We start from the raw sequence: 26384 nt of genomic DNA, 5'->3' as shown, positions 1-26384 counted from the left end.
ATAGGATGTCCCTATTTTCATTGGAGAAATGTTGGATGGTATGAACTTAGGTCCCCAGCTGTTGTTGGACAACAAGTCCCATTATCCCTAGCTAGCAGGACCAGTGGTCAGATTTGTAGTTCAACAACTGCTGGAAACCCAAGTTTGAGCAACACTGTGGGTCCCCAGATATTGTTGGACTACAACTCCCATTATCCCTGAGCTCTGGCCTTGCTAGCTAGGGGTGATGGCAGTTGTAGTTCAACAACATCTGGGGACCCACAGGTTGAGAAAGGCATTTTGAGGTAAAGGAATTCTGCCAATGCCCAGAAGCTCCCAGATTTAGGTGACAGGAAACGAGTAGGGAATAAGTGGGCAGAGGGTTGGACTAGATGACCCTCGGTACACCTGCCAACTCTATGATTCTGAGCCAAACCAGTCTTAACAACTCGCGCATGCGCCTTCGCTGCACGCCTGCTTGGGAGGCCCTAGCGCGTGGGCCCTGGAGACGCATGCGCATTGGGCTCGCCTTTTTCCTAGAGAGGCGCACTTTTTCCTTTTTGTACACGCCGAAGGCTTATAGTGCTACGTGGATGCACTTCCGGGTCGAAAGGCCATTGTCGGCGCCCCGCTTTCCCTGGCCTATCCTGCCCCCCCCCCCCCGCCCTCCGCTGCTTCTCTCCCTCTGCCAAGATGGCGGCGGGTAGCGGAAGTGGTGCCGGCGCGGCCGGGGCTGCCTCGGTGGCCTCGCTGTGGAGCGAAGTGAACCGCTGCGGCCAGAACGGCGACTTCGGGCGCGCCCTCAAGTCGGTCAATAAAAGTGAGTGGAGGGCGGCGGAAGTTGCACAGGGCGAGGGACGGGGCTTTGCGCCTGGCGTCGCCTTTATTCTCTCTCTTTGGGGTGGGGGGCAGCCTGCCACTTTTCCTTAGTTAATCCCCCTTCCCTTTGCGCGGGAGGGAGCTTCGAAACACGTCCCCAAGCGCTTCGCGTGCATTAGCTTCGCTGGAACCTTCACAACAACCCTGCAGGGCGGGAAGAAGGGCTTGCCTCATGTTTGCTCGTGGCTGAGGGGTGGCTCGTTCGCTTAGCCTCTCCAGTAACACTCAGCGGTGACCCGGCGGCAGGCGGTGCTCCCGATATGCGATATCTTTATTGTCATTGTCCCACGCAGAACAATGAAATGGAAAAACTACATAAAACATTCCAAAACCCTAAAAACTCTGAAACCCCGTTTTAAAATACACTACAGTGGTATCTCGGGTTACATACACTCAGGTTACATACGCTTCAGGTTACATACTCCACTAACCTAGAAATAGTGCTTCAGGTTAAGAACTTTGCTTCAGGATAAGAACAGAAATTGGGCTCTAGCGGCACAGCGGCAGCAGGAGGCCCCATTAGCTAAAGTGGTGCTTCAGGTTAAGAACAGTTTCAGGTTAAGTACAGACCTCCGGAACAAATTAAGTACTTAACCTGAGGTACCACTGTATATGCTGCGTAGAAACTGTTTCTCAGGCGGCTAGTCCTGGCCTTTATAACCCTATACTTTCTTCCAGAAGGCAGAAGCTGAAAGAGATCATTTACAGGGTGCGTACTCTCCTGCGCTATCTCTGCCGCTTTCTTATGGCACCTGACAGCATAGATTTGATCTAAGGTGGGAAGAGTGCACCCAATTATTCTCTCTGCGGTCTTTACAACCCTGGACAGCATTGTTTTTTCCCTGGCCGTGCAGCTCCCAAACCACACACACAGACCATAAGTTAATACACTCTCCACAGTGCAATGGTAAAATGCCATCAACAGGTCCTCTGAGAGATTGTTTTTCCAGAGGATTCTCAGAAAATATAACCTCTCCTGTTCCCCTTTCGTGCTGATCCCTCATTAAGAAGGTCTCTCTCCTCGTTTGGATCTTCATGAGTGACAAGGCTTGATTCACTCTTTTTCGTGGGTGGCGCCAGGCAAGCCCCTAGTCCTTCAACTTTAGCACTGTTGCCCCGCTTCAGTAAGGGAATGATGATGATAATTTTATTATTTATACTGTGTCCATCTGGCTGGGTTTCCCCAGCCACTCTGGGCAGCTTCCATCACATCTTAAAAACATAAGGAAATGTCAAACATTAAAAATGGTTAATGACAATATCGGCCTGGTTTCTAGGGTGTTTGTAAAGACCGCAGTGAGGTAACACAGGTGAAGTGTTTTGAATATTTTAAAGCATGCTGTAACTTGAGTATTAGTAACATTGCAGTTCAATTCAGTGAATTTACTCCCAGGTAAGTGAGGTAAGTGGTGTGCTCTGGTCCATGGGATCACGAAGAGTCGAACATGACTAAACAACAACAACAAGTGAGGTTAGGATTGCAGCCACTTATTCCTCCTCCTTGCTCTGTGGCTTTAACAGTTGTGTGACAGGCAGAAATACACGATGTGGTCATTCATGTCACTGTACTTGCATGCTTGGGAAAGTCTTGCTTGCTGAATTGTTATTTGGTTGTACAGGGGATGTGCTAGGGAAAAAACTGCCACGTATGTAAAGAGGAAGTAGGTTGTGCAGTTATGCATCTGTAAAAGAAGTGAATTGCTATATTGAATTGAGTTAGGATGCTAATCTATGAAACTGTCATATCACTTTGAAATAAGTCCTGCTATGTTCAGTGGGGCTTAATGCCTAGAATGTGTGTTTAGGCTTGCAGCAAAGTATTCCCTCCTGCAGCTACACATTGCCCTCTCACTGTTGAACTTCCCTAGCAAGCTGTATTTCTACCATTGTATCACAGAGTTGTAGAGTTGGAAAGGAGCCCAAGGGTCATCTATTTCAACCCCCTGCAGGGCAGGGATCTCAGCTAAAGCATCCATGACAGATGGTCATCCACGCTCTGCTTAAAAACCTCCCAAGGAAGGAGGAAGGAAGAATATAATGTTTGCCCACCAAACATCTCACTAAGGAGCCTTTAATAAGCTTCCACCTGGTATAATTTGGTTCACTGGACCACAGTTGGAAAAGTGCTGTGATAACCTAAACTGCTTGTTTTCAAGATACAAATAACAGTGCCTGTGTTCTCATTGTTTAATTCCTTGCTTTTGCTTTTCTTAGTACTGCAGATCAGCAAGGATGATGCAACGGCTCTTCACTGCAAAGTGGTATGCCTTATCCAAAACGGAAGTTTTAAGGAAGCTCTCAGTGTGATTAACACCCATACCAAAGTATTAACCAGGTCAGTGTTGAATATTAGCTGCTTATCAAACAACATGGCTTTCAGACAGTGCAAGAGTTCTTTCAGTTTTTCAAAATATGCAAAAGGAAGCATTTACAAAATAAAGAAAAATACAGTTTCAAGAAAATCTTCTTTCTCCTTAGTCAATTAATTCTCAAAGCGTAGGCTAAAAAAGTTTACATTTTGAGTGTGGGGTGGTAAAAATTCCCGGATGTCACAGGAGTTATCCAGTTGGGTTTCTGTGTGCATTACTGTAATGAGAATTCTTCCTAATTGGAAGGCCGGTAATTCCCCAACAAATTCACGTTACAGCCTCTGCTAAGGGTGGGTAACACTGGTGAGTCTCTGTATTAGAGTAACCATATCACACCCATACAGAGAGACAACAGAATTAGCTGCCGCCAGTGAAAGCTAATTGGGAGGAGGCAAGACCATGCAGGGGACGCGGGTGGCGCTGTGGGTTAAACCACAGAGCCTAGGACTTGCCGATCAGAAGGTTGGCGGTTTGAATCCCCGCAACGGGGTTAGCTCCCGTTGCTCGGTCCCAGCTCCTGCCCACCTAGCAGTTCGAAAGCACGTCAAAGTGTAAGTAGATAAATAGGTGGGAAGGTAAACGGCGTTTCCGTGCTAATGGTCAGGGGTCCCTTTACCTTTACCTTTTTAAGACCATGCAGAGATGCAACAGGCAGCCTCCAGTGTGAATGTGTGCTTTTAGGTGCACTAGAGCGTTTTATTGTTGAATGAGTTTCTTGGTACACTAGAAGTTCTTTTGCAGCACACTAATATGTCCCAGCATGCAGCTGCATAATTGCTGACCTAAATCCTGTGTGTCTGTATGTATCAAAAAAGGTTTCCTAGTTGCATTGTGGGAAAAGAAGCTACAAGACAAGTCATAGAATCATAGAATTGTAGAGTTGGAAGGGAACCTGAGAGCCCTCTGGTCCAAGCCCTGCAATTCAGGAATGTTAATATAGTGTTAATAGAAAAGCAGTTTATGGGATATCAAGAAAAATATCAATCCAGTAAGGATTGTATCAGTCAGTAAGCCAGCACTTTCAAAAGCAGTGTGACGTGCAAAAAGAATGTGTGTTCAATGCACAAAATATATACACACTTCTTTGTCTTGTTAAGCAAATAAAAATTATTATTGTGAAGCCATTCTATCTTTGCTTTTTCTGTGTTGCAATATATCTGTTAGAATATTGTTGCCATATTAGTCTGAGACAATGAGAAATTCATTAATATTAGCTCATTTCTTGAAGCTTATCATGTTAATTATTTTACATAATTACAAATGTGACACATGTCCAAAAATATGTCTTTATGATTTCTAAAGTATTGGTTCCCTTTTCTTGTGTTGTTTGGTTCAATATAATGTCAGTGTATATAGGATTCACTCTTCAGTAATGAGTCTTAGCAAACACAACTGCTTTTTGAAGAGTTGATAATGAGAAATCACATCCCACTTCCGGCTTATATGTTACAGTGATGTGATAGCCTTTGAGAAGGCTTACTGTGAATACAGGCTGAACAGGATTGAAAATGCTCTGAAGACCATTCAAGGAGCCAGTCAGCAGACAGACAAGCTAAAGGAGCTGTATGGACAAGTGGTAACTACTGCTTTGCAAACTCTTACTGCTTTTAATAACTGGATATAAGGCTTCAGGTGCTGTGGTGGAGGAATTTTCTCAATCTAAATGTGTGCTCTTTTACAGCAGGTTAGCAACCCCCTAAATGGGTGAGCCACAGTATAGTCCTGCAGCAATGGATGCTGACAGTCTACCAAGACTGTGTTGAATAATGAAGACTGATTATAATGGTTCTTGTTAATTAAGCAAACCTGTCCTTACTTTTTGCCATCTTTCTTGTCCTCATGGATGGTGCTATGAAATGAGAACATTTCAAAATTGAAAATGCAGCTTAGCCGCATATTTTTCATTGTGCACAACATTATGAGACCAGAATTTAATATGACACTTCACTGGTATTTCACTTTACCTAAAGATCACTGATCTTTAAAATCAGCAGGTTTTAATGCTGGAAATGTCAATATAAGCAAGTGATAATATTTTTTTCATTTATGGGTGTATTTGGCATATCTATAAACCTATTGGACTCATCTAATAATAATAATAATAATAATAATAATAATAATAATAATAATAGTTAATTAATAATAAAGCCAAGAATAAAATTTTGATATTCTACTTGCTTTTCAATATCTTCCTGGTTGAGGATTAAGGGGTGATCAAATGCTTTAGAGAAACATCTTGTAGAAACTAGAATTGCCTGGGCTTAGCATGGAAACTTATTCCAGCAATTGTGAAGTGCCTCTCAGTGTTCCGGGAATTACCAAGAGGGATATTTTATGATGGACAGAATGTATTGGAGGAACAGTGTGTTTCCCATGATAACTCTGGGTCTATAGGCACATGCTATGTTGTTGCTCTTCAGCCTAGAACTTTGGCATTGATTTTCTCAACAACCAGAGGGGACAGTTTAGAATTGATGACCTTGGTAACTATTATACATTCACTCTTTCTTCTTGAAGAAAGTTGTTGCTTAGTGACATGGATGGGGCTTGGTCTTTGTTCAGTGTTTCTTCCATAACACTGTGCATGTTTGTGGTTATTCTTTTTCAATAAAGTTTTTTCAAAAAAGAAGAAGAACTGGGGTTAGATTTCATTGTAGTGTAAAGTGGGGTATGCATGTGCAGAACAAGGCCCACTCACACAATGGGATTTCCCCTGTGTGCCCCCTAAACTTGTTCTGGGGGTTCCCCAATATTCCAGCGAAGATTTGGGGGATGCAACAAAGAAGATGAGGAAATCCCATTTTGCGACCTGACTACATTCTGTGCATGCAGCAACTTAGTTGAATCCCATCCAATACCTGCCTGGATTGTAGGTATAGTATAAACATTACTGAGATATTATGGTTGCTATTTTATTTTGCAGACCTCGTTTTGACTGTTTTCTGGTCTGTTGAGCTGCTAATCCAGATTTTTCCTTCCAGTTGTACAGATTAGAACGTTATGACGACTGTTTAGCTGTGTACCGGGACCTCATACGCAACTCACAAGATGATTATGAAGAGGAACGGAAAACAAACCTCTCTGCAGTTATTGCTGCACAGAGCACATGGGAGAAAGTCGTGCCAGTAAGTATGTTTGTGGCAGTGTGTATGTGCCCGTGCGAGAGAGAGAGAGAGAGAGACTTCCTCCTTCATCTATTCTTGCTGTAAGTGAACTGCAGGTGAACTGCATAAACGCCATAAAATACAGGGAAGTGTCTTATTGGAACATTGACGTATGAAGCTGATATCTCTGTTATTCCCAAGTCTGGTAAAGACCAAACTAGTCCAAATTATAGGCCAATCGCCTTAATTATTGTAGTCAGCAAGATAATAATAGGAGTCATTGCTAACCAGACTGTGATGGCTATAGTACTACATTAATATTATTTGCCAAAGAGGGGGAGCAGATAATTTAAGGTTGGTAGGAAAAGGGGATGCTTCAAACAGTAAAAGAGCTGATGTGGCTGCAGTTATTTCTCTAGATGCTGAAAAGGCTTTTGTCAAACTACATTGACAGTTTATTTCTGTTACTTTGGGGGGGGGGGAGGATTTCCTCAGGAAGTTATGGATTGGATTAGGATCTTATGCCTTTTCTCCCAATCACAAGTGAGGACATTTGGAATTTGGCACTTGAGGACATTCGTACACTTTTAAATTCCTGTAACGTTGGGGACTGATAGACGACAAAAGTGGATTCTGCAATATTTTAGAAGACATCTAACTTTTAGAAGACATTCCCCGTTTAGGGAAGCTTTTAATGTTTAATAGACTATTGTATTTTAATATTGTGTTGGAAGCCGGCCATAGTGGCTGGGGAAACCCAGCCAGATGGGCAGGGTATAAATAATAAATTATTATTATTATTATTTCAAGGCTGGAAGGAAAAACACCCAGCTGCTGCTCACTTGACTCCAGGCTGGTTGTACCGCTGCTGCTTCCTGGGAGGTAGAGGGCAAGGTGCAAGGTCAGCACAGTGCAAATACACCAGCAGGAGTACCAGATTAGCTCTGGCAGTGCATTTGCACTGTATTGACTTCACTGCTGCTTCCGCCTCTCGCATTCCCTAGCAAGCAGTAACACGACTGATCAGAGGTCAGATGCATGCCACAGCCCCATCGTGCCATCAGAGACTGGCCCTGCTACACACACACACACACACACACACACACACACCATGAGAAGATACAGCAGGTGGAAACACAGGATGGCCTCATCTGTGGTAGCTTTAAGACCATGGAGTGTCCCACCCAAGGAAGCTTTCTTGTATCCAGGGTTGCATATATTTAAGTGGGCAGTTAAAAAAAACCCTTGCATTTTCCTACAATCTTCCTTAAATACAGTTTTTAAAATTCAATTGCCTTTTTATATTGATATACCGGTTGAGTGTAAATGGTTACTTTCGCGTTTTTAATGTGGTTATTGTTTTTTGCCGTAAACGTATGCACAATCCTTTGTTTAGTAATTTACTTAACATCTGTTTATATGCAAAAGAATCTTTATGCCACTACAACATCTTGCCGCCGATGTGTGCTAAGGAATGAAAAAAAAAATGTTTGATGAAAGGAGCTTGGGCTTCTAGAATCGTGTGATGATTTGCTTGCATATTGTTCTTTTGTGCCTCGTATATAATTAGAAAGAAGGGTGTGTTACGATAATGAAGCAATGCTGCTGCAAAGTCCTAGCTTGGAATGTAAACATGATGGGAATGTTGGGACTGCTGTGGGAACAGAGGGACAGTCATTTCTCAGTGCGCAGCACCGGAATTACCTCAGAGTGTAATATGAGCTGTACAGGAAGTACAGGAGGAGTTTGTGAGTCGACTGCTGGAATTTGATGAGCGCAGTCATGTTTTCTGTAATGCTGCAAAGACAGAAATAAAAGCATGTAAATACGTTTCTGTCTATCTCTTTCCCCTGCCTGGGGAGGCAGGAAAGAGCGGTGTGTTCTTCTCACATTTGATAAGAATCGCCGATCGAGACCTTGCCTGCGTCTGCTGGGGAATGCAGCCAGGGAGGTCAACAGGGAACTCAAGCCGGGTGCCTGGGACTGCTGCCAGCTTCTCATGAGAGGAGGGCTTGAATCCCAACAGGGTGTTCACACAGCTTCCCGTTAGTATGTATCACCTGCTTATGGCTTTTGAATTTACTGCATGTTAATTTAAGAACCCTTCATGCTTTGGAAGAATTGTTTTGATCTGGGTCTAGCCATCTGACCCAAAGCGTTCATGCAAACTGGTTCACACTGCAATTCGGAACAAGGTATCCCTTCATTTACTTTGTTATTTTTGCTCTGTCCAGGAAGATCTTGGCCTTCAAGAAGCCACATATGAGCTGAGTTACAATGCTGCTTGTTCTTTGGTTGGGCAGGCCAGGCTGAACGAGGCAATGAAAAGCCTACAAAGAGCAGAAGGTAATGAATGATAAGGTTAATTTGTCCTTTCCTTGTAACCCGTTGTGCTGCTTTTGTGGAAAAATGTCACAAGATCTAAATCCTTTCATAAATGAAATTGAGAAAATAGACATGGGGATTATTGTGTCCCTAAATTTATTCTCTGCATCTGCCAATGTATTTCGAGAATGCCTTTACAGCCACCAGTAACCTGTCGTTCCTATAGACTGCACAGGATTTCCTCCCTGCACTAATTTGCATTCATTTTGGTAAGCAAAATCAAGTTTTGAATAGCTAGATCAGGGGTCAGCAACCCGCGGCTCCAGAGCCACATGTGGCTCTTTTACACCTTTGCCGCGGCTCCGAGGGGAGGAGGCGCATTGTGTGCCCCGACACTCCCCACTGTTTTAAATGTCGCAATAGTTTTGCGGCTCCCAGTTTTTTTTTCTTCAGTCCAAGTGGCTCTTTATGTCTTAAAGGTTGCAGACCCCTGAGCTAGATCCAACCCCCCCCCCCCCCGCCGCCGCCCCGGCAGCAACTTGGAAAAACAAGCAAAGACCAAGCAAAATTGAACTGAAGGGAGATGTGGGGAGAACTCAAGATGGTTAAATTGATAGTACTACTAAGAAATCTATAATTGTATCATGTATCAACACGCAGTTGGAAACTTAGGATCTAGTATATTAAGGGCAGATTAGGAATTAAGATATGCGGAGAATGATTATAGGATGCTGTCAAATACAGTCATACCTCATGTTACGTTTGCTTCACGTTGCGGCTTTCCAGGTTACGAACACGGCAAATCCAGAAGTGTTTACTTCCGGGCTCGCTGCATGCACAGAAGTGATCTGTGCGGTTTGCACAAGTGCAGAAGTGCTCTTTCGCACACTTGCAATAGCGGCACTCTACTTAGGGACTTTTCAGGGTGCGAACGGCACCCCGAAACTGATCGTGTTCAGAAATAGAGATACCACTGTATAGAGAAATATCAGCATCCTTGCACTTCTGTGATGCAAATGAAGTTTCTATAGGCAAGTGTTACAGTGGTGGAACCTTGATTGGTGGCTCATATCTATGGCAAAATGTGTGCTCCCTCCACTGTCAGAGGCAATACGACCCTGAATGCCAGTTTTTGGGCAGCACGAGTGGGAAGAGTGCTGCTGCACTCCTGCCTATAGGCTTCCTGTATGCATCTGGTTCACCACTGTGAGAACAAGGGGCTGGAATGGATGGGCCTTCGGTCTGATCCAGCAGGGCTGCTCTTATGTCCAAAATTAATTTGTCACACTTTCCTTGTAGATCTGTGTCGCCAGTCTCTCTCAGAAGATTCGGTGAGTCACTATTGTTACACCGAGAATACATTTTCCGCTCGGCAGGTTTTAATATTCTCAGTATGTGTGCATGTAAGCTAATTGCATAAATCTGCTTGGTTATGTGCTATCTGCCTGCTTTCCTTCATCACACTGGATTTAAAGTGTTCTCCATCAGCACTTTTCTTTTTACTTCTGTGCCTTTAAATAGCAGTGTACCTCTTTCACATGAACGGCTTCACTGAGAAGCGTTAACAGTGTAGAATTAAACTTTGTGAATTCTGTAGCAAGGGCCATTGCTGATATTAACAATTTAAATATCCAGAGCTTCCATTATCCGCTGAAGCCATTTAAAAAAGTATTCTTAGTGAACACAATAATGGCAAAGTAAGGCAGTTTTATGTCGTGTTGATTTCAATGGATGAGATTTGAATGCTTGCGTGACTCACCCAATGAGAGAAATGGTACCAGGAGTGCAATCCAATGTATATTTTCTCTGTTCAATGGGGCTTGCTCTCTAGCTGTGTTACTAGTAAGTTTGCTAGTTACCAATAGATATATTTGCAGGTTTGGGTGATACAGTGGTGCCCCGCAAGACGAATGCCTTGCAAGACGAAAAACTCGCTAGACGAAAGGGTTTTCCGTTTTTTGAGTCGTTCCGCAAGACGAATTTCCCTATGGGCTTGCTTCGCAAGACGAAACGTCTTGCGAGTTCTTGCGAGTTTGTTTCCTTTTTCTTTAAGCCGCTAAGCCATTAATAGCCGCTAAGCCGCTAATAGCCGTGCTTCGCAAGACGAAAAAACCGCAAGATGAAGAGACTCACGGAACGGATTAATTTCGTCTTGCGAGGCACCACTGTACTAAATTTCAGCTTGCATAAATTGGATTTACCCTTTCTCTCCCCTTCCCCTCCCTGGCAACCCCATGAATACCTCCCCCCCAAAATCTGCTCTGGGGGGTTGGGGTCCACTGTCTTGACATTGGATTCCATCCATTGATCTGTGGATACTATATAACTGGTGCAAGTTTTCAAGGTTGTGTGTTAACTTTTTTTTACTGTTTCCTTTTAGGATGTTACCGAAGAAGACATTGAGGCTGAACTGGCTATTATTCACGGTCAGATGGCTTATATCTTGCAGCTGCAAGGTCACACAGAGGAAGCCTTGCAACTGTACAATCAGATAATCAAACTGAAGTAAGTGACTTCTGTAAAATGGTGGCATTGGTGGTCTTGGCATCTTTTTAAAAAAGAAGACATATTTACAGATGCACATATGCCCTGTTCTCCGCAGGCCAACAGATGTCGGATTGCTTGCTGTCATCGCCAACAACATCATTACCATTAACAAGGTATGGCATTATCCTAGTAATTCCTCAAGCATGTTTTGCAGAAGAAATCACACAAAAGGAGCGTGATGTGTCTTAATTGCAGCAAGCAACCTGGGAAACACCATGTTCCTATTGATTGAGTGATGCATCTTGGGATGCTCTCTTTCACAGGACCAAAACGTCTTTGACTCAAAGAAAAAGGTGAAACTGACCAACGCTGAGGGTGTTGAGCATAAACTCTCAAAGAAACAGCTCCAAGCAATAGAATTCAATAAAGCTTTGCTGGCCATGTACACCAACCAGGTAATGTTATGCCACTTCAATTGCTTCGATGCAAGGTCTGTTACCTAGGAGGGCAGGGAGCTGCTTGGTTTGTTGGCTTACACTCCTAAATCCTGCCTTCTCTCTGTAGAATCAGCATTCCTAACCAGCCACTCTTTTCCTCTTGTTCCTTAGGCAGATCAGTGTCGCAAACTGGCATCAAGTTTACAGTCACAGAGTCCCGAATATCTCCTCCCTGTGCTAATCCAGGCAGCACAGTTGTGTCGAGAGAAACAGCATACCAAGGCAATAGAGCTGCTACAGGTAGGCTGTGGTTTGCTGCTTGAGGAAATATGCAGGAGATGACAAAGCTCTGAATCATTGTTCATCTAGATGAGGTTGAGGAGGAAGGGAATTCAAGGACCTGCTGGGCACTGGGAGTCATAGTTCGATTCGACAGCATTATTTTTGCACCAGCCCAAGCATTCAGTGAAACTATGGATTAGCTTGTTGAGCCAAGCCTTTTCCCAAGAAGTTAGGTATGGGAATACACTAGTGAGATCTGCTTGTCTGAGATCTGCAAGCAGTGAGAGATTTAGAGAGACAAGAGAACTGCCTTAAGTGTGGCTTGGTATAGGTGCAGTACATAAATGTGCCTGGCTGAAAACTATAGCTCTAAGGCGTACTGCAAATCATGGTTTAGACTTAAGCATATTTTAGGTAATGGCATAGCAAATGGGACCCTTCCTTAACATATTGCTGTGTATCCCTGTCCCCTAATAGAAGAGCTTCTGTTCAAGGGACTCGGAGTTTGTTACAGGAGAGTCAAGAGACATAAGACTCCACAGTGCAATTACTATTCATTGCAAGGTGCCTGTTCTGGAAATTCTGAAGCTGATTCTGTTTGAAAGCCTCTTGATTTGTGTTTCCATTTCTGACCTGTAGGAGTTTGCCGATCAGCACCCTGAGAAAGCAGCAGAGATTAAGCTGACGATGGCACAGTTGAAAGTTGCTCAAGGTACTGTAGCCTCACTTCCTTTGGAAAGAAGCTTCCTGAGCATTCAGCTACAGTGTCATACTGTTTCCATATACTACAATGAGCACTCTCATTCTTAACTCATTTTTTTCTCAAAGGGAGGCTGCCTTCTGGGGGAGCTTGGGTTAAAGGCAGGAAGGGGCAATACCTGAAGTCTTCACCATCTAGAAAGCTTGCAAGTTGAACAAATTTGTATGATTTTCTTACAGAGCAATGATGATGATGATGATGATGATAGCATTTTTGCATAATTCAAGTTTTACTAATTAGGAAAAATATGGAGCCCTGAACCCTCTCAGCTGTGACCAGTGAAATTCTTATTTAAACTTCCCTTTAGCTTTTGATACTTCAGTTATTTCCCACATGCTTTCATGCATATTTTTTTGCAGTCATAAGGGCTAGCAGCTTTCGCTCTTTAAATAAAAGGCTGAGTTTCTCATGAATCTGGCTTCTGCAGAATCGTGGCAAGCATGCAGCCCTGATTGATGGTTTCTATAATTGCTCCTTTTTATCTGTCTAATAAAAAGAGAGTTGCTTGATGGTAGAATAGATGTCCTAGCACAGAGGACTGGAGCCAATTGCCAATAACCACACTTTTTGTTCTCCCTCCCTTCCTCTCTCTCTCTCTCAAAGGCAGTGTCACGAAAGCATGTATGATCCTGAGGTCTATAGAAGAGTTAAGGCACAAACCAGGCATGGTAGGTTGCAGCTAAATCTAAACACATGCAGAGCTTTATGCATCCTATTGACACCCCCCCCCCCCGTCATATTATTCTCCTAGCATGCCATTCTGACCTTAGCTTGGGTGGTTAGACTACTTCTTCTTTTTGACATCTGTCTGTCTCAAGAGACAATGGAGCATTTGTGGGTGGGGAGTCAAACCACTGTGTTAGCAGCACCGAAGTGACCTCCCCAGGGCACAAGCCAGGGCAGTGTTTTTGGAGGTCCTGGGCTGCCCAGATTAAAAGACGCCACTCTCCGCCTTGCTGATGTGGTTCAAAGGAAAGTAGAGCAATATGTTTGGCACCATCTTGGCTACAGGAGTTGCTGGAAGGAGGTATACAAGGCACCATCCAAGCATTTTAGGGACTCCACGCTGGATTTGTGTAGGGTTTACTCCTTGGCCTTTTCTTCTCCTGAAGACATCCCACAAGGCAGTGGAGGTTTAGGATTAGAGCTTTCGTTCTCCTAGATGGGCTGCCTTCCCAGGTTGACAAGTCCCATCATGGTTGGACTACAAGTTGCTCATTTGCCTCTTTATTTTGTATGTGTAAGTTCTGTTTGGACTCTTGATCAATGTGTTTGGTCCACAGGACTTAGCAATAACAGACATCTTGATCTCTTCTGCCTCCTGTTGCTAGAGGTGTGTAACTCAACAACATGAATCTTTGGCTACTAATCTAGCAGCGATTGTGAACTTGGCCCTGAAGCAAGGTTGTAAATATCCAAAATTTTGCGCCAAGATATCCCATATGTTGTGGTCTTATATAAATAGTTTCCATGACTCGCTTAATTTCTAAGTTGCGTGAATATTTCCGGCTTTTCCTGCTCATCCAATATGGGAATGACAATATTTATATCCTGCTTTCTGCTAAAAGAAGCATACAACACAAAACTATTCAATGCAATTGAGCAAAAGTACAACTAATAGCCAATTTCTAAAAGCAGTAACAAATAGCGACTCATACAGCAAATAATTAAAAATAAAACAAAAACCTAACAGCAGCAAGGATAAAAGATACTTAAACTGATGGTAATAAATTAGGGTGTTACACATTAAAAGCCTGCCAGAATAAAAGTTCATTCAGTTTTGGGTGAAATAATTTCATTTGGGAGAGTATTTCAGAGCTGCAGCACTACCACCAAAAAGGCCCTGTCTCTTGTTTGCTCACTAAATTTTCTAAGATGGCACTGCAAAACAATGCCTCCAACATGCATCTTAATCAAGGTTCTCCCAATACGGGAACAAGCAGTACATAGAGTTTTGATATAGCTTACCTTACATGGTGGCTATAAGGAATATTAACAAAATGGAAGTGAAATGCTTGGACACTTTGAAAAAGTGCTGTGTAGATGCCATGTGTTGGAGAGAGCAAAGCACATAACAGCAAGGTTGGTTCTTATTTAAGAAAACTTACACTCCTTCTTGTCATATTAAGTCAAGGCTGCTTTATCCCTTGAGTGCTGTCACTTTACTCCACTACTTTGGAAGAAATGTAGTAAAAGAGAAGTAAATATTGCTTCAGTGTGTGTGCGCTTTCATGTGGTGACAGTACTCTACTTAATGAAGTAATAAAGTTACATTTATATTTTTTTTAAAAATGTGGCCCTGTCATACATTCCAGCACTTATTGCTTGCTAAAAATATTTCTGACTTCAATGTTTGTGTTCTAAACTGTTATAGGTATCTGCATTAGTGACAATGTATAGCCATGAAGAAGATATTGATAGTGCTATAGAGGTCTTGGCTCAAGCGATTGAATGGTATCAAGAATTTCAGGCAAGTAATAGTCCGATGAGATGCCAACAGATAAGCTGCCCCGTATTTTGTGTTCAACTTGCTTTACATCTCTGACAAAACAAAATAGTAGAAATTTGTTCAGTTCATCATAGCTCTTTATAATGTAAAAGGACATTTATAATCTGAATTTGCCAGCCAATCATATTCATAAGTGGTTTGTTACTGCTACTGTGCTGCAAGAAATAAATAATTCAAGTTTCCCATGAGCCCCAAACCTCAACTGCAATGGAGAGGCTGCCTATTGCCTCTCTGCATGATTGCCTGTTCTGGCCTTGTCTCCTTCCAGTCATTCTTCACTGGAGCAGTTCTCCAGTTTATCTGTCAGTAGATGTCATTTGGATCATCCAACAACTTCTGGTGCAGAGTCCATGGAATTAACTGGCCTCAAAGAGATGGATGCAAAAATTCAGGAGAGATCCCCTGGTGTGGGGTAGCTGTCACATTTACACATACTTAAGTCAAGATTTGCTAACATGCTGGGTGCACATATACCAGCAGTGGCCTTCCCTGGCACCTGCAGTGCCCACCCCTCCTCTGAAATCAGAATTGAAAGAGGAATTCTGTTGCAGCCATTAGAATAGGTGCATTGTGCATATGGTGTCTGTGACAGCTTCTCGGTTTGATAATATGCTCAAGGCTCCAAAAGGTTAGCTCCTGCTCTAAGTGTAGACCTCTTTGTGTGCACAAGGTGAAATGTGCCTTCAGGTTTAATTGAGGGGAAGTGTGCTGTGCCTCAGCTGTTTGGAAGTCTGCAAAAAAATTGTTCTGTAGTCCAGAATTTTCCTGATTTTATCCGTACTTTGAGGGAAGACTCGGTTATGCACTGGAGTAGTTATAATCCCACAGCTGTTGAAAGTCAGTATTCTGAGCTTGATCGTGAGATTGCAGTCTTGCAGCTCGTAACAGACAAATACACCATTGCAGTTGTATCCCAACAAAGTTGTCCTGTTCATGCAAGGACTTTCAATGGCTCAGTGGAACTTCTTGCCCTTCTGCGTGTCCCCATCTGATATGGAGGGTGGAGGAGGAACTCAGAACAGATTTGAGGGTGCACAGGGGGAATTTATTGTATGAATGAGACACCTTTGTTACCTACAACCCCTGCTCTTAAGAGTCCCCTAAACTCTGATGGCTCCAAGTGTGAATTGGTCTCTTCAGCAGGTTAAAAAAGAGAGTGATCACTCATGTCATTGTTTTAGTTGTTTTCAAACTTAACCTTAAGCAAACCTTTTTTCACCCCCAGCCAAAGTCTCCAGTTCATTTGTCGTTAATTAGGGAAGCTGTCAACTTCAAGCTAAAACACGGACGGAAGAAGGAAGCCATCAGCGATCTAGAGGAGCTGTGGAAGTAAGTCCCTTCCTGAGAGCTAGTAAGTGAGTTTTGCTGCAAAAGACTCAGCGGCCCCACTAACTTTTGAAAGAGAAGTTGACAGTTACTTCAGTAGTGTTAAAAATGTATTTATGCAGCAAATGAGATAAGGCATATTAAAAATGGGTTGTGCCCAGTGTTACATGAACAGCATCCCACTTATGTGGTGGGACTTACCTTTCCAGTATACCTGAAGGAGCGTCTCAACCCCCATCATTCGGCCCGGACACTGTGGTCCAGCGCCAAGGGCCTTCTGGCGGTTCCCTCACTGCGAGAAGCAAAGTTACAGGGAACCAGGCAGAAGGCCTTCTCGGTAGTGGCTCCCACCTTGTGGCATGCCTTATTCCCAAAGGAATAAACAACTATCTGACGTTTAGAAGACATCTGAAGGCAGCCCTGTTTAGGGAAGTTTTTTAATGACTGGTGTTTTAATGTATTTTTAATCTCCTGTTGGAAGCCGCCTAGAGTGGCTGGGGAAACCCAGCTAGATGGGTGGGGTATAAGTAATAAATTATTATTATTATTATTATTATTATTATTATTATTATTATTATTCCTCTCCTTTCCCCGCGTACCCCCAAAATCTGCTTCAGTGGGTCCCTCTGGAGAGTGCGCAGTGGGGGCTGCGTGAGAGAAGAGGGGAAAGTTGTGGTGTATTTACCTGTGCTTTGGACACACTTTTTTCACCCTGCAATCCCCTATATATGTGGGCACACCTGGTCTTTGGCAAGCTATTGGAGCGAATGGGTGTTGCCCCAATGAGCTGCTGGAACATCCACAGAGTGAGCAACCTCCTCAATCATTAGATTCTCTTTTGGTCCCTTTCCCTTGATAGAGCTGCTCCTGCCACCCAACTCTAAGCTGCAGCTTCACCTGAGCCAGCATGCACCTTGAAAATATTGTCTGTGGCTCCTATGGAAGGTGGAGGCCGGGCGCTTCATTTGCCTGCTTATACGAGGTGTCCTCCCTGTGGTTTGCAACACTGGGCTGACTGCTCTCTTTAGAACAGGCTATAACTCTCGCACTTCTTTACTTTTGTAGGCAAAATCCAGATGATGTCCATACCCTGGCCCAGCTCATTTCTGCATACTCCCTGGTTGATGGTGAGAAAGCTAAAGTGTATCCTTCCTTGTGTGGCTGAGGGAGGTGAGGCAAGAAGGCGTTCTTTGACCACTTCCTCATATCGGAGTAATTGCTGCAGTGATGCTTTTCAAAGTTTCCAGCTTTTGGAGTATGATGCCATGTTCTCTGCCAAAGAAATCCTGAGTCTTCTGGAATCCCCCTGTGCATGTTCTAAGACATTCACATCTCACTGGCCTTTGAACCTCACAGTTGTCTCATAGGGTGCATACAACACACACATCCAACTAGGAAGTTCAGGTACAGCTGGGTTGGTAGTCTTCCCTTTTAACTCCATGTTTTCATCAAGCAGAAGTACAAAAACACCATTCTACTGTTTTGATCCCCAAATGCCAAGTACCTCTGTTTCTTTTAGAAGCTCAGCCTCTCATGGTCATTCTGCAAATCCAGGAAGTAAAAAAGAAATTTGTTGCCCCATTAATCGATATCTTTATTGTCATTGTCCCATACAGAACAATGAAATTGAAAAACTACATAAAACATTCAAAAACCCCTATAAACTCTGAAACCCCATTTTAAAATACACTATACTATAGAGACCCCTTATGCTGCGTTTAGAACCAGAATTGCATTTGCGTAGAAACTGTTTCTCAGGCGGCTAGTCCTGGCCTTTATAACCCTATACCTTCTTCCAGAAGGCAGAAGCTGAAAGAGATCATTTCTGGGGTGCGTACTATCCTGCGCTATCTCTGCCGCTTTCTTATGGCACCTGGCAGCATAGATTTGATCTAGGGTGGGAAGAGTGCACCCAATTATTCTCTCTGCAGTCTTTACAACCCTGGACAGCATTGTTTTTTCCCTGGCCGTGCAGCTCCCAAACCACACACAGAGACCATAAGTTAATACACTCTCCACAGTACAATGGTATTATATAATGTTCCCTTCCTATACAACAGAGAATTCTTCCCAGTCTCCTAGCTTAGTTTCTCTCTGTCGTTATTGTACCCACTAAACTGCTTTTGAGATCCTGAGAATGATTTTCTCTCTCTCTTATTTGCTTAATGTGTTCATATTGTTATTCCTTAACCACTCCTTTACAATAGACTTAGCAAACACTTGCCTTCTTCGGACACTATGTCTCTGAAAGTAGATGTGGATGCTCTTGAAAACTCGCATGGGGCTACGTACATTCGGAAGAAAGGAGGGAAACCCGCGGTTGAGAACCAGCAGAAAGAACAAGGGTAAAGAAGCTTTTTAAATAATCCTTGACATCCTGAGTCAGTGTTAATATGAAGAAGTCCAGCTCAGCGACCAAAGTTTTCTGTCTTCCAGCTACAAACTTGCCCTATTTCTTTCCCTGTACAAAGCCATTAGATATGCTCCCCTTGGCATCCATTAGCTCTGTTCTTTCTGCTGCATCTCAAGCAGGCTCATGTGTGTTCATGTGCTGTGTTTTTTCCCCAGCCAAGGTGACGTCAAGAAGAAGAAGAAGAAAAAGAAGGGTGAGTGTCTTGTTAGCAATGACTGTATAGCTGTTTGGAGTTCAAAAGCACTTCTGGAGAAGTTGGCTAAAACTATCTAAGCCAGGAGTTGAGAACCTATGACCTTCCAGATGTTGTTGGACTTCGTCTCCCAGAAGGTTCAATCCCCAGTGTCTCCCAAGTAGGTCTGGGAAGGACTTCTTTTGGAGACCTTAAAAGCAGATGCTAGTCAATGTAGGCAGTAATTAACTAGATGGACCAATTGTTCTGAACCACAGGCCCAAAGGAGAACTTGTGGGAGTAAGTGGTTGGGTGCAGGGATACCAAAGAAGGATGTCAATACATACTTTATTTATTAAAGTTAAATATTTATCAATTGTTAGGTATCTCTGCCCATTAGCAGTGCTGCATAGGGCAGATAGGAGTTGGGAGTGCAACAGCATCTGCAGAGCTACATGTTCCTCATCTAAACACCACTGTACTAGGGTGGAATTTTTAAAAAACGACTCAAGAAGCTAACTTCAAATTAAGTTGACTTTCAGCCAAAGTCAGGAAATTGCAGCAATTGTGCGACATTAATGGTAGCGTCCTGGACTTCTTGTTTCAAGGCACCATACTTCTTAATACCAGTTGCAGGGATTAAAAGCAGGGATGGGCTGTTGCCTTCATTTTCCGCACACAAACTTCCCTAAAGCATTTTGCAGGCCACTGTCAGAGACAAAAATAGATGGATATTTTGGGGACTGATCTAGGAGCACTTTTCTAACACAAACGTTTTGAGTCTGTAGATTCCGGCATATTAGATGACCCTTCCAAATTGGCAGCTGCAATTTGGGGGTTTGTCTTATAAGCCCAGTCGCCTAATACGCTGGGCAGCTCTGTGCCAGGAGAAAGCTGCCGTAGCGGAGCCCGCTGCCGCTGCTGTTTCGGAGCCGCTGCAGCGGGGGCGGGCTCCGCGCCGCCCATACCCAGCGTATAAAACGACCCCCAACTTTTAAACCTCTTTTCCGGGGTTAAAAAGTCATTTTATACACCAGAATCTACAGTAGGTCTCCATGCTCTTACATGAAGTCGGTTCTCCACAGTATTTAAAGTCTAGGTAAAGGTAAAGGTACCCCTGCCCGTACGGGCCAGTCTTGACAGACTCTAGGGTTGTGCGCCCATCTCACTTAAGAGGCCGGGGGCCAGCGCTGTCTGCAGACACTTCCGGGTCACGTGGCCAGCGTGACAAAGCTGCATCTGGCAAGCCAGCGCAGCACACGGAAACGCCGTTTACCTTCCCGCCAGTAAGCGGTCCCTATTTATCTACTTGCACCCGGGGGTGCTTTCGAACTGCTAGGTTGGCAAGCGCTGGGACCGAGTGACGGGAGCGCACCCCGCCGCGGGGATTCGAACCGCTGACCTTTCGATCGGCAAGCCCTAGGCGCTGAGGCTTTTACCCACAGCGCCACCCGCGTCCCCAAAGGTCTATGTATAGCTTGCTAATTGCAACAACCCAATTTTTGTCGTCGTAAGGAAAAGCTGAAACATGTCAGCATAAAGGTATTTGTGGTTTGCGCACAATGAGAGCGTTCTCTGCCTCCGACCATGGAAGTGCTGTACAGCTTTGACTAATAAGGCGTTTATCTGCAGTGCAGCTGTTTTTAAATCATGATGGGTCTCCCATGCTGAATACTCCTTAGTATTCAGGAATATTCTTTTTTTTTTAACCTACTCCTTAGGAAAACTGCCAAAGAACTATGACCCTAAAGTCGCTCCTGACCCTGAGCGCTGGCTTCCAATGCGGGAGCGCTCCTACTATCGTGGGCGGAAGAAGGGCAAGAAGAAGGACCAGATTGGGAAAGGAACCCAAGGAGCAACAACAGCAGCAGCTTCTGAATTGTGAGTAACGGGACCCAGCCTTGCGAGCCTTGATTCTAGAGCCCTCTCAGTGTCCCAGGGCAAGGTGATCAGGTAATCAAAGAGAGCTACTCCCCTTGAAAGGAAGATCACTATTGCACACAATCTCCAAGAGTAGGTAGAGAATGAGAGTCACAGTAAGGGAGTGGAGAAGGGGACATCCCTGGCCTCTTTCTGCAGTTGCCATTCAGAAAAGGCTTAAAGAACTGGCTTTTTGGAACTGGACTGATACTCAATGCGTGGGGGGCGGGGTTTAAAATTATTATTTTTAAATTTTGTAGATCTCAGGGTGGTTCACAGCATAAAACCACAAGATAAAACCACAAAATTCATAATAAAAACAAGAACGAAACAAAGCAATAACCCCCCAACACATTTAAAAGGATATAGGCAGCCAAAAGCCTGGTTGAAGAGGAACGTTTTCGCCTGGTGCCTAAATGTGTATAATGAGGGCGCCAGGTGAACCTCCTTGGGGAGAGCACTCCACAAACAGAGAGGCACTGCTGAAAAGGCCCGTTCTCATGTGGCCACCCTCCAGACCTCATGGAGGAGGCACACAAAGAAAGGCCTCAAATGATGATAGCAGTACAGTGGTACCTCAGATTACAAACACTTCAGGTTACAAACTCCGCTAACCCGGAGGTAGTACCTCGGGTTAAGAACTTTACCTCAGGATGAGAACAGAAATTGCGTGCTGGCGGCAGCGGGAGGCCCCATTAGCTAACCTGGTACCTCAGGTTAAGAACAGACCTGTGGAATGAATCAAGTTCATAACCCAAGGTACCACTGTATCTGGGTCGGTTCATATGGAGAGAGGCAGTCATCCTACAGGAGGATGAAAGCGTGCAGGAAGATGAGCAGGCTTTGTGGGCCTGGGAAAGATGAAGAGACGAAGGCAATAGAGTTGTCTGCTTTGCTCAAGTCATCTGAAGGGCTGGAACTAGTATGCAGGCATCCTAGAGGGAAAGTATCCAGCTCCTAGAAAAGAGTGACACCCCCCCCCCCCCGGCCACATGTTCTCCAAGAATAAAAAAATTATCCCAAAGTGTTATATATGAATGGCATGCTGATGTATATATTGTAGCACCTGCAGTATACAGTCGTACCTTGGAAGTCAAACAGAATCCGTTCAGGAAGTCCGTTTGAATTCCAAAACGTTCGGAAGCTCCTGCAGCCAATTAGAAGTCCTGTCGGACATTTGGGTTCCAAAGAACGTTTGTAAACCAGAACACTCACTTCTGGGTTTGCAGCATTCGTGGGCCAAAGTGTCTGAGTACCAAGGCATTCAGGATCTAGCTAGCAGTGGCTCAATTCTGCCCACATCTTATTGTAAAAAAAAAAAAAAGAGGGGGGGAAAGCTAGAATTTCTAAGTGGTGTTCTTCTCTTATGTAAAGGAATGAATTCTTCATTGCAAGCAGTAATATATGACATGTACGTGAGGTTTAACCTGTTTGTTTTGTTTTTGCTGCTGACAGGAGGACAGAAGATATACCGTACATCTAAGCTCTGTGTGATAATAATCCAATTTGTCTCTTCCTTGTCTACAGGGATGCTAGCAAGACTGCAAGTAGTCCACCTACATCCCCAAGGCCTGGCACCGTAACGGCAGTTCCATCTGCATCAACAAGCAACATGATACCGCCGAGGCATCAAAAGCCTGTTGGCGCAGCTGCCACAAAGAAGAAACAGCAGCAGAAGAAAAAGAAAGGTGGGAAAGGAGGCTGGTGACCACGGCAAGCAGGCTGTTTAAATTGAAATTGCCTGTCTTCCTTTTATTTTATTTTTTTCCAATTGCGAATGCCAAGAGCAGAATAAAGGTCAAACAAAAAGCAGGGTGGATATGTGTCCTTTTGTTCTCCTTATGAATTATATATATATATTTGTTCTCTGTAGTGATATTGGAGATATTATTACTCCTCATAGCAATATCAATGCATGGTGGCATTGTCATTGTATGTTCATTCCAGGCTTTAAGGAAACGGTTTTCTCATTTTGCATGGGTTGTCCTACATGAGGCCATCACTGAAGGGTGATCAGAAATTGCAGCTGGTGCAAAACTGTCATCAAGTGTGCACTTTATGGAACCACAACATTAGTCTTACATCAACTACACTTGCTTGTTTTCAAGAACAATTCAGGGTGCTGGTTCTTACCTATGAAGCTCTAAATGCTTTGTGGCCAGGATATCTCTTCCTCCTGTATGAGCAGGCCCCAAAATTATTACCCTCATCAGAGGCCCTGTTGTATGTACCACCATAGAGATATTCTAGTTTGGTGGATACCTTGGGTGGGGTCTTTTCTGTAGCATTGTGGAATTCCTCCCAGCTTGGCCCAGTCTTGCCTACTTTTTAAGGTGGGCTGTAAAAACTTGTTTTGTTCTGCCTGGCTTTTTGATGCATTTATAGTTCTGTGGTTTTGTTTTAATGATAGTCCTCTGCTGCTTTTAATTGGTGTTTTTGATATGTATTGTTTGTACTCGCTCTCTGTTGCCTTGGGAACCCTTGTGGGCAGAAAAGCAATGCATAAATACTTTTAATAAATAATAACAACTAAGATTTTTCTCTTGGAGACCAAGGGTTGTTGTATCCATTAATCTGTAGACAAAGCGAACAGTTTGCTTACTGTCTCAGTGCATAGAAATGTCATGCTCAAGGTCTCCATCTGCAGGATCTGCTAGTAATTTATCGTCGCTAGACTTTTGCTAGGAGAGAAAAACAGCCTTTGCTTAGCAATGTAGCACATTTCTCTTAGTTTAGCTTTCTGGACTGCTTTAGTGATCCGGATACTTAAATGGTGCAAACATCTCTGGTACCTAGTAATAAAGTGGAAGGTAAAGCTGAACCGAATTTTCACATATGCTCCATTTTATATTTTGACACCCATAATTTTAACTGTTAAATTTTTAGGTTTGGGTTTATAAGCGCCTCCAAACATGTGTGCTAGTAATACTCTTTTTTTATAATTATTCGCATCTTCCCCCACTGTAAGCTATCCAGAAAACTCCAGTTTTAGGATCACATATAAATGTCATAATATCATTTTCTCAATTGTCAAATAATAAATTCTGCCACATACTACTTCTCATACTGTCAGTGTTAAATTGAGATGGAAACTTGTTGGATGTCACAAGAATATTTGACACCAAAATTCAGTGGTGCCTCGCAAGACGAAATTAATTCGTTCCGCGAGTTTTGTCGTCTTGTGATTTTTTTCGTCTTGCGAAGCACGGTGTCGAAAAAGTTTTGGAAAAGCTTCAAAAATCACCAAAGTCTTCAAAAACCTCAAAATAGGCTACCACACCGCGTGCTATGAGTTGCTCCTCGAAGTCAAGTCGCAACTGTATTAACGGTGTTAAGAAAAAGGAAACAAACTTGCAAGACGTTTCCATCTTGCGAAGCACCATAGGGAAAATCGTCTTGCGAAGCAGCTCAAAAAACAAAAAACCCTTTCGTCTTGCGAGTTTTCCGTCTTGCGAGGCATTCGTCTTGCGAGGTACCACTGTTCAAAGAACGTGAGGAACAAACCTCTTTTAGCTCTAATCTTTACCATATCCATCTTCGCACAGAAACAATACTTTAAAGAAATATGTCCTAACTCCTTCTCCCTCGGTGTGTATCTTTGCCTTCTGTGAATTTTTTTATCAATTTCTATGCCACCACATTTATGTTCCTTTTCCTGCAAAACTAACAATGAATTTCAATAGGGACAAATGTAAGGTTCTACACTTTGGCAGAAAAAGCCAGCTGCACAAATATAAGATGGGGTTTACCTGGATTGCCATTAGTATATGTGAAAAGGACCTCAGGATCCTAGTAGGCCACAGTAGTGTGATACAGCAGCAAAACAAGCTAATGCTATCCTTAGCTGCATCAACAGGAGTATAGGTGAGACCCTATCTGCCTGCGGACTGCCTTGCCAGAGTGGTGCATGCTCTGGTTATCTCCCGCTTGGACTACTGCAATGCGCTCTACGTGGGGCTACCTTTGAAGGTGACCCGGAAACTACAACTAATCCAGAATGCAGCAGCTAGACTGGTGACTGGGAGCGGCCACCAAGACCATATAACACCAGTCTTGAAAGACCTACATTGGCTCCCAATACGTTTCCGAGCACAATTCAAAGTGTTGGTGCTGACCTTTAAAGCCCTAAACGGCCTCGGTCCAGTATATCTGAAGGAGCGTCTCCACCCTCATCGTTCTACCCAGACACTGAGGTGCAGCACCGAGGGCCTTCTGGCGGTTCCCTCACTGCGAGAAGCCAAGTTACAGGGAACCAGGCAGAGGGCCTTCTCGGTAGTGGAACCCGCCCTGTGGAACACCCTCCCACCAGATGTCAAAGAGAAGAACAACTACCAGACTCCGGCCCTGTTTAGGGAGGCTTTTAATGTTTGATGTAGTACAGTATTTTAATATTTTTTTTGGAAGCCGCCCAGAGTGGCTGGGGAAGCCCAGCCAGATGGGCGGGGTATAAATAAATTATTATTAGTATTAGTATGTCCTGCTCAATGAAAGTAATCGTCCTGCTCTTATTCTACATTGGTCTGACAACTCTTGGGGTACTGTGTCCAGTTCTGGGTGCCACAATTTCAGAAGGATATTGACAGGCTGGAATGTGTGCAGAGGAGGGTGACCAAGATGATCAAGCGTCTGGAAATCAAGCCTTTTGATGGAGTTTGGCATGTTTAGCCTGGAAAGGGGTCACATGGAAGATGGAGCAAGCCTGTTTTCTCCTACTCTGGAGGGTAGGACCTGAACCAGTGGAGTCAAGTTACAAGAGTCCAGGTGAACATCAAGAAGAACTTTTCCCAATATGTTATTTAAATTGGCACTCTTGTATGCCACCCTTGGATTCCATGACAGGTGCAAGAATTTTAGCTGGATAGCTCACTTGGCTAGCCGACAACACCAAGGTTGCAGGTTTGATCTCCGTAAGAGGACAGCTGCATATTCCTGCATTGCAGGGCGTTGGGCTACATCAGGGTTTCCCAAATTAGGGTCTCCCGCTGTTTTTTGGACAACTAATCCCATCATCCCTGACCACTGATCCTGCTAGCTAGATATGATGGGAGTTGTAGCCCATAAATAGCTGGAGACCTGAGTTTGGGAAACGCTGGCCTAGAGCATCAGGGTCCCTTCCAACGCTATGATTCTGTGACATCGGGTTCCGCTGCCCCTGTAGATCCTGCCACCTGAGGCAGTCACCTCACCTTGCCTCATGGGTGGGCTAGCCCATATTAACTTGGAAGGAAGTGAGCCTTCCCTCTGGCGCAGGGGTGCCCACTTGAATAAAATATTTTTTGGGGGGAGATAAGCAGGTGGCGCTGTGGGTAAAACCTCAGCACCTAGGACTTGCCAATCGCACGGTTCGAATCCCCGTGGCGGGGTGCGCTCCCATTGCTCGGTCCCAGCGCCTGCCAACCTAGCAGTTCAAAAGCACCCCCGG

The 26384-nt window shown here is 44.0% G+C and overlaps 1 protein-coding gene across 1 annotated transcript; it reads left to right on the top strand.

Moving 5' to 3' along the window:
• The first annotated feature begins 602 nt into the window (after window positions 1-602).
• On the top strand, window positions 603-22774 carry SRP72 (signal recognition particle 72). The gene is made up of 19 exons (XM_028712185.2): window positions 603-799; window positions 3073-3193; window positions 4680-4803; window positions 6209-6352; window positions 8566-8677; window positions 9956-9987; window positions 11037-11161; window positions 11259-11316; window positions 11467-11598; window positions 11752-11880; window positions 12502-12574; window positions 13226-13290; window positions 14997-15092; window positions 16357-16460; window positions 17523-17600; window positions 18665-18802; window positions 19026-19063; window positions 20764-20923; window positions 22490-22774. The coding sequence occupies exons 1-19, from the start codon at window positions 673-675 to the stop codon at window positions 22668-22670; spliced, it is 2037 nt and encodes a 678-aa protein (XP_028568018.2). The 5' UTR covers window positions 603-672; the 3' UTR covers window positions 22671-22774.
• The last annotated feature ends 3610 nt before the right edge of the window (window positions 22775-26384 follow it).

The sequence above is a fragment of the Podarcis muralis genome, chromosome 17 (assembly GCF_964188315.1).
Source record: "Podarcis muralis chromosome 17, rPodMur119.hap1.1, whole genome shotgun sequence".
NCBI lineage: Eukaryota > Metazoa > Chordata > Lepidosauria > Squamata > Lacertidae > Podarcis > Podarcis muralis.
This window is presented reverse-complemented; position numbering and strand designations above follow the sequence as displayed.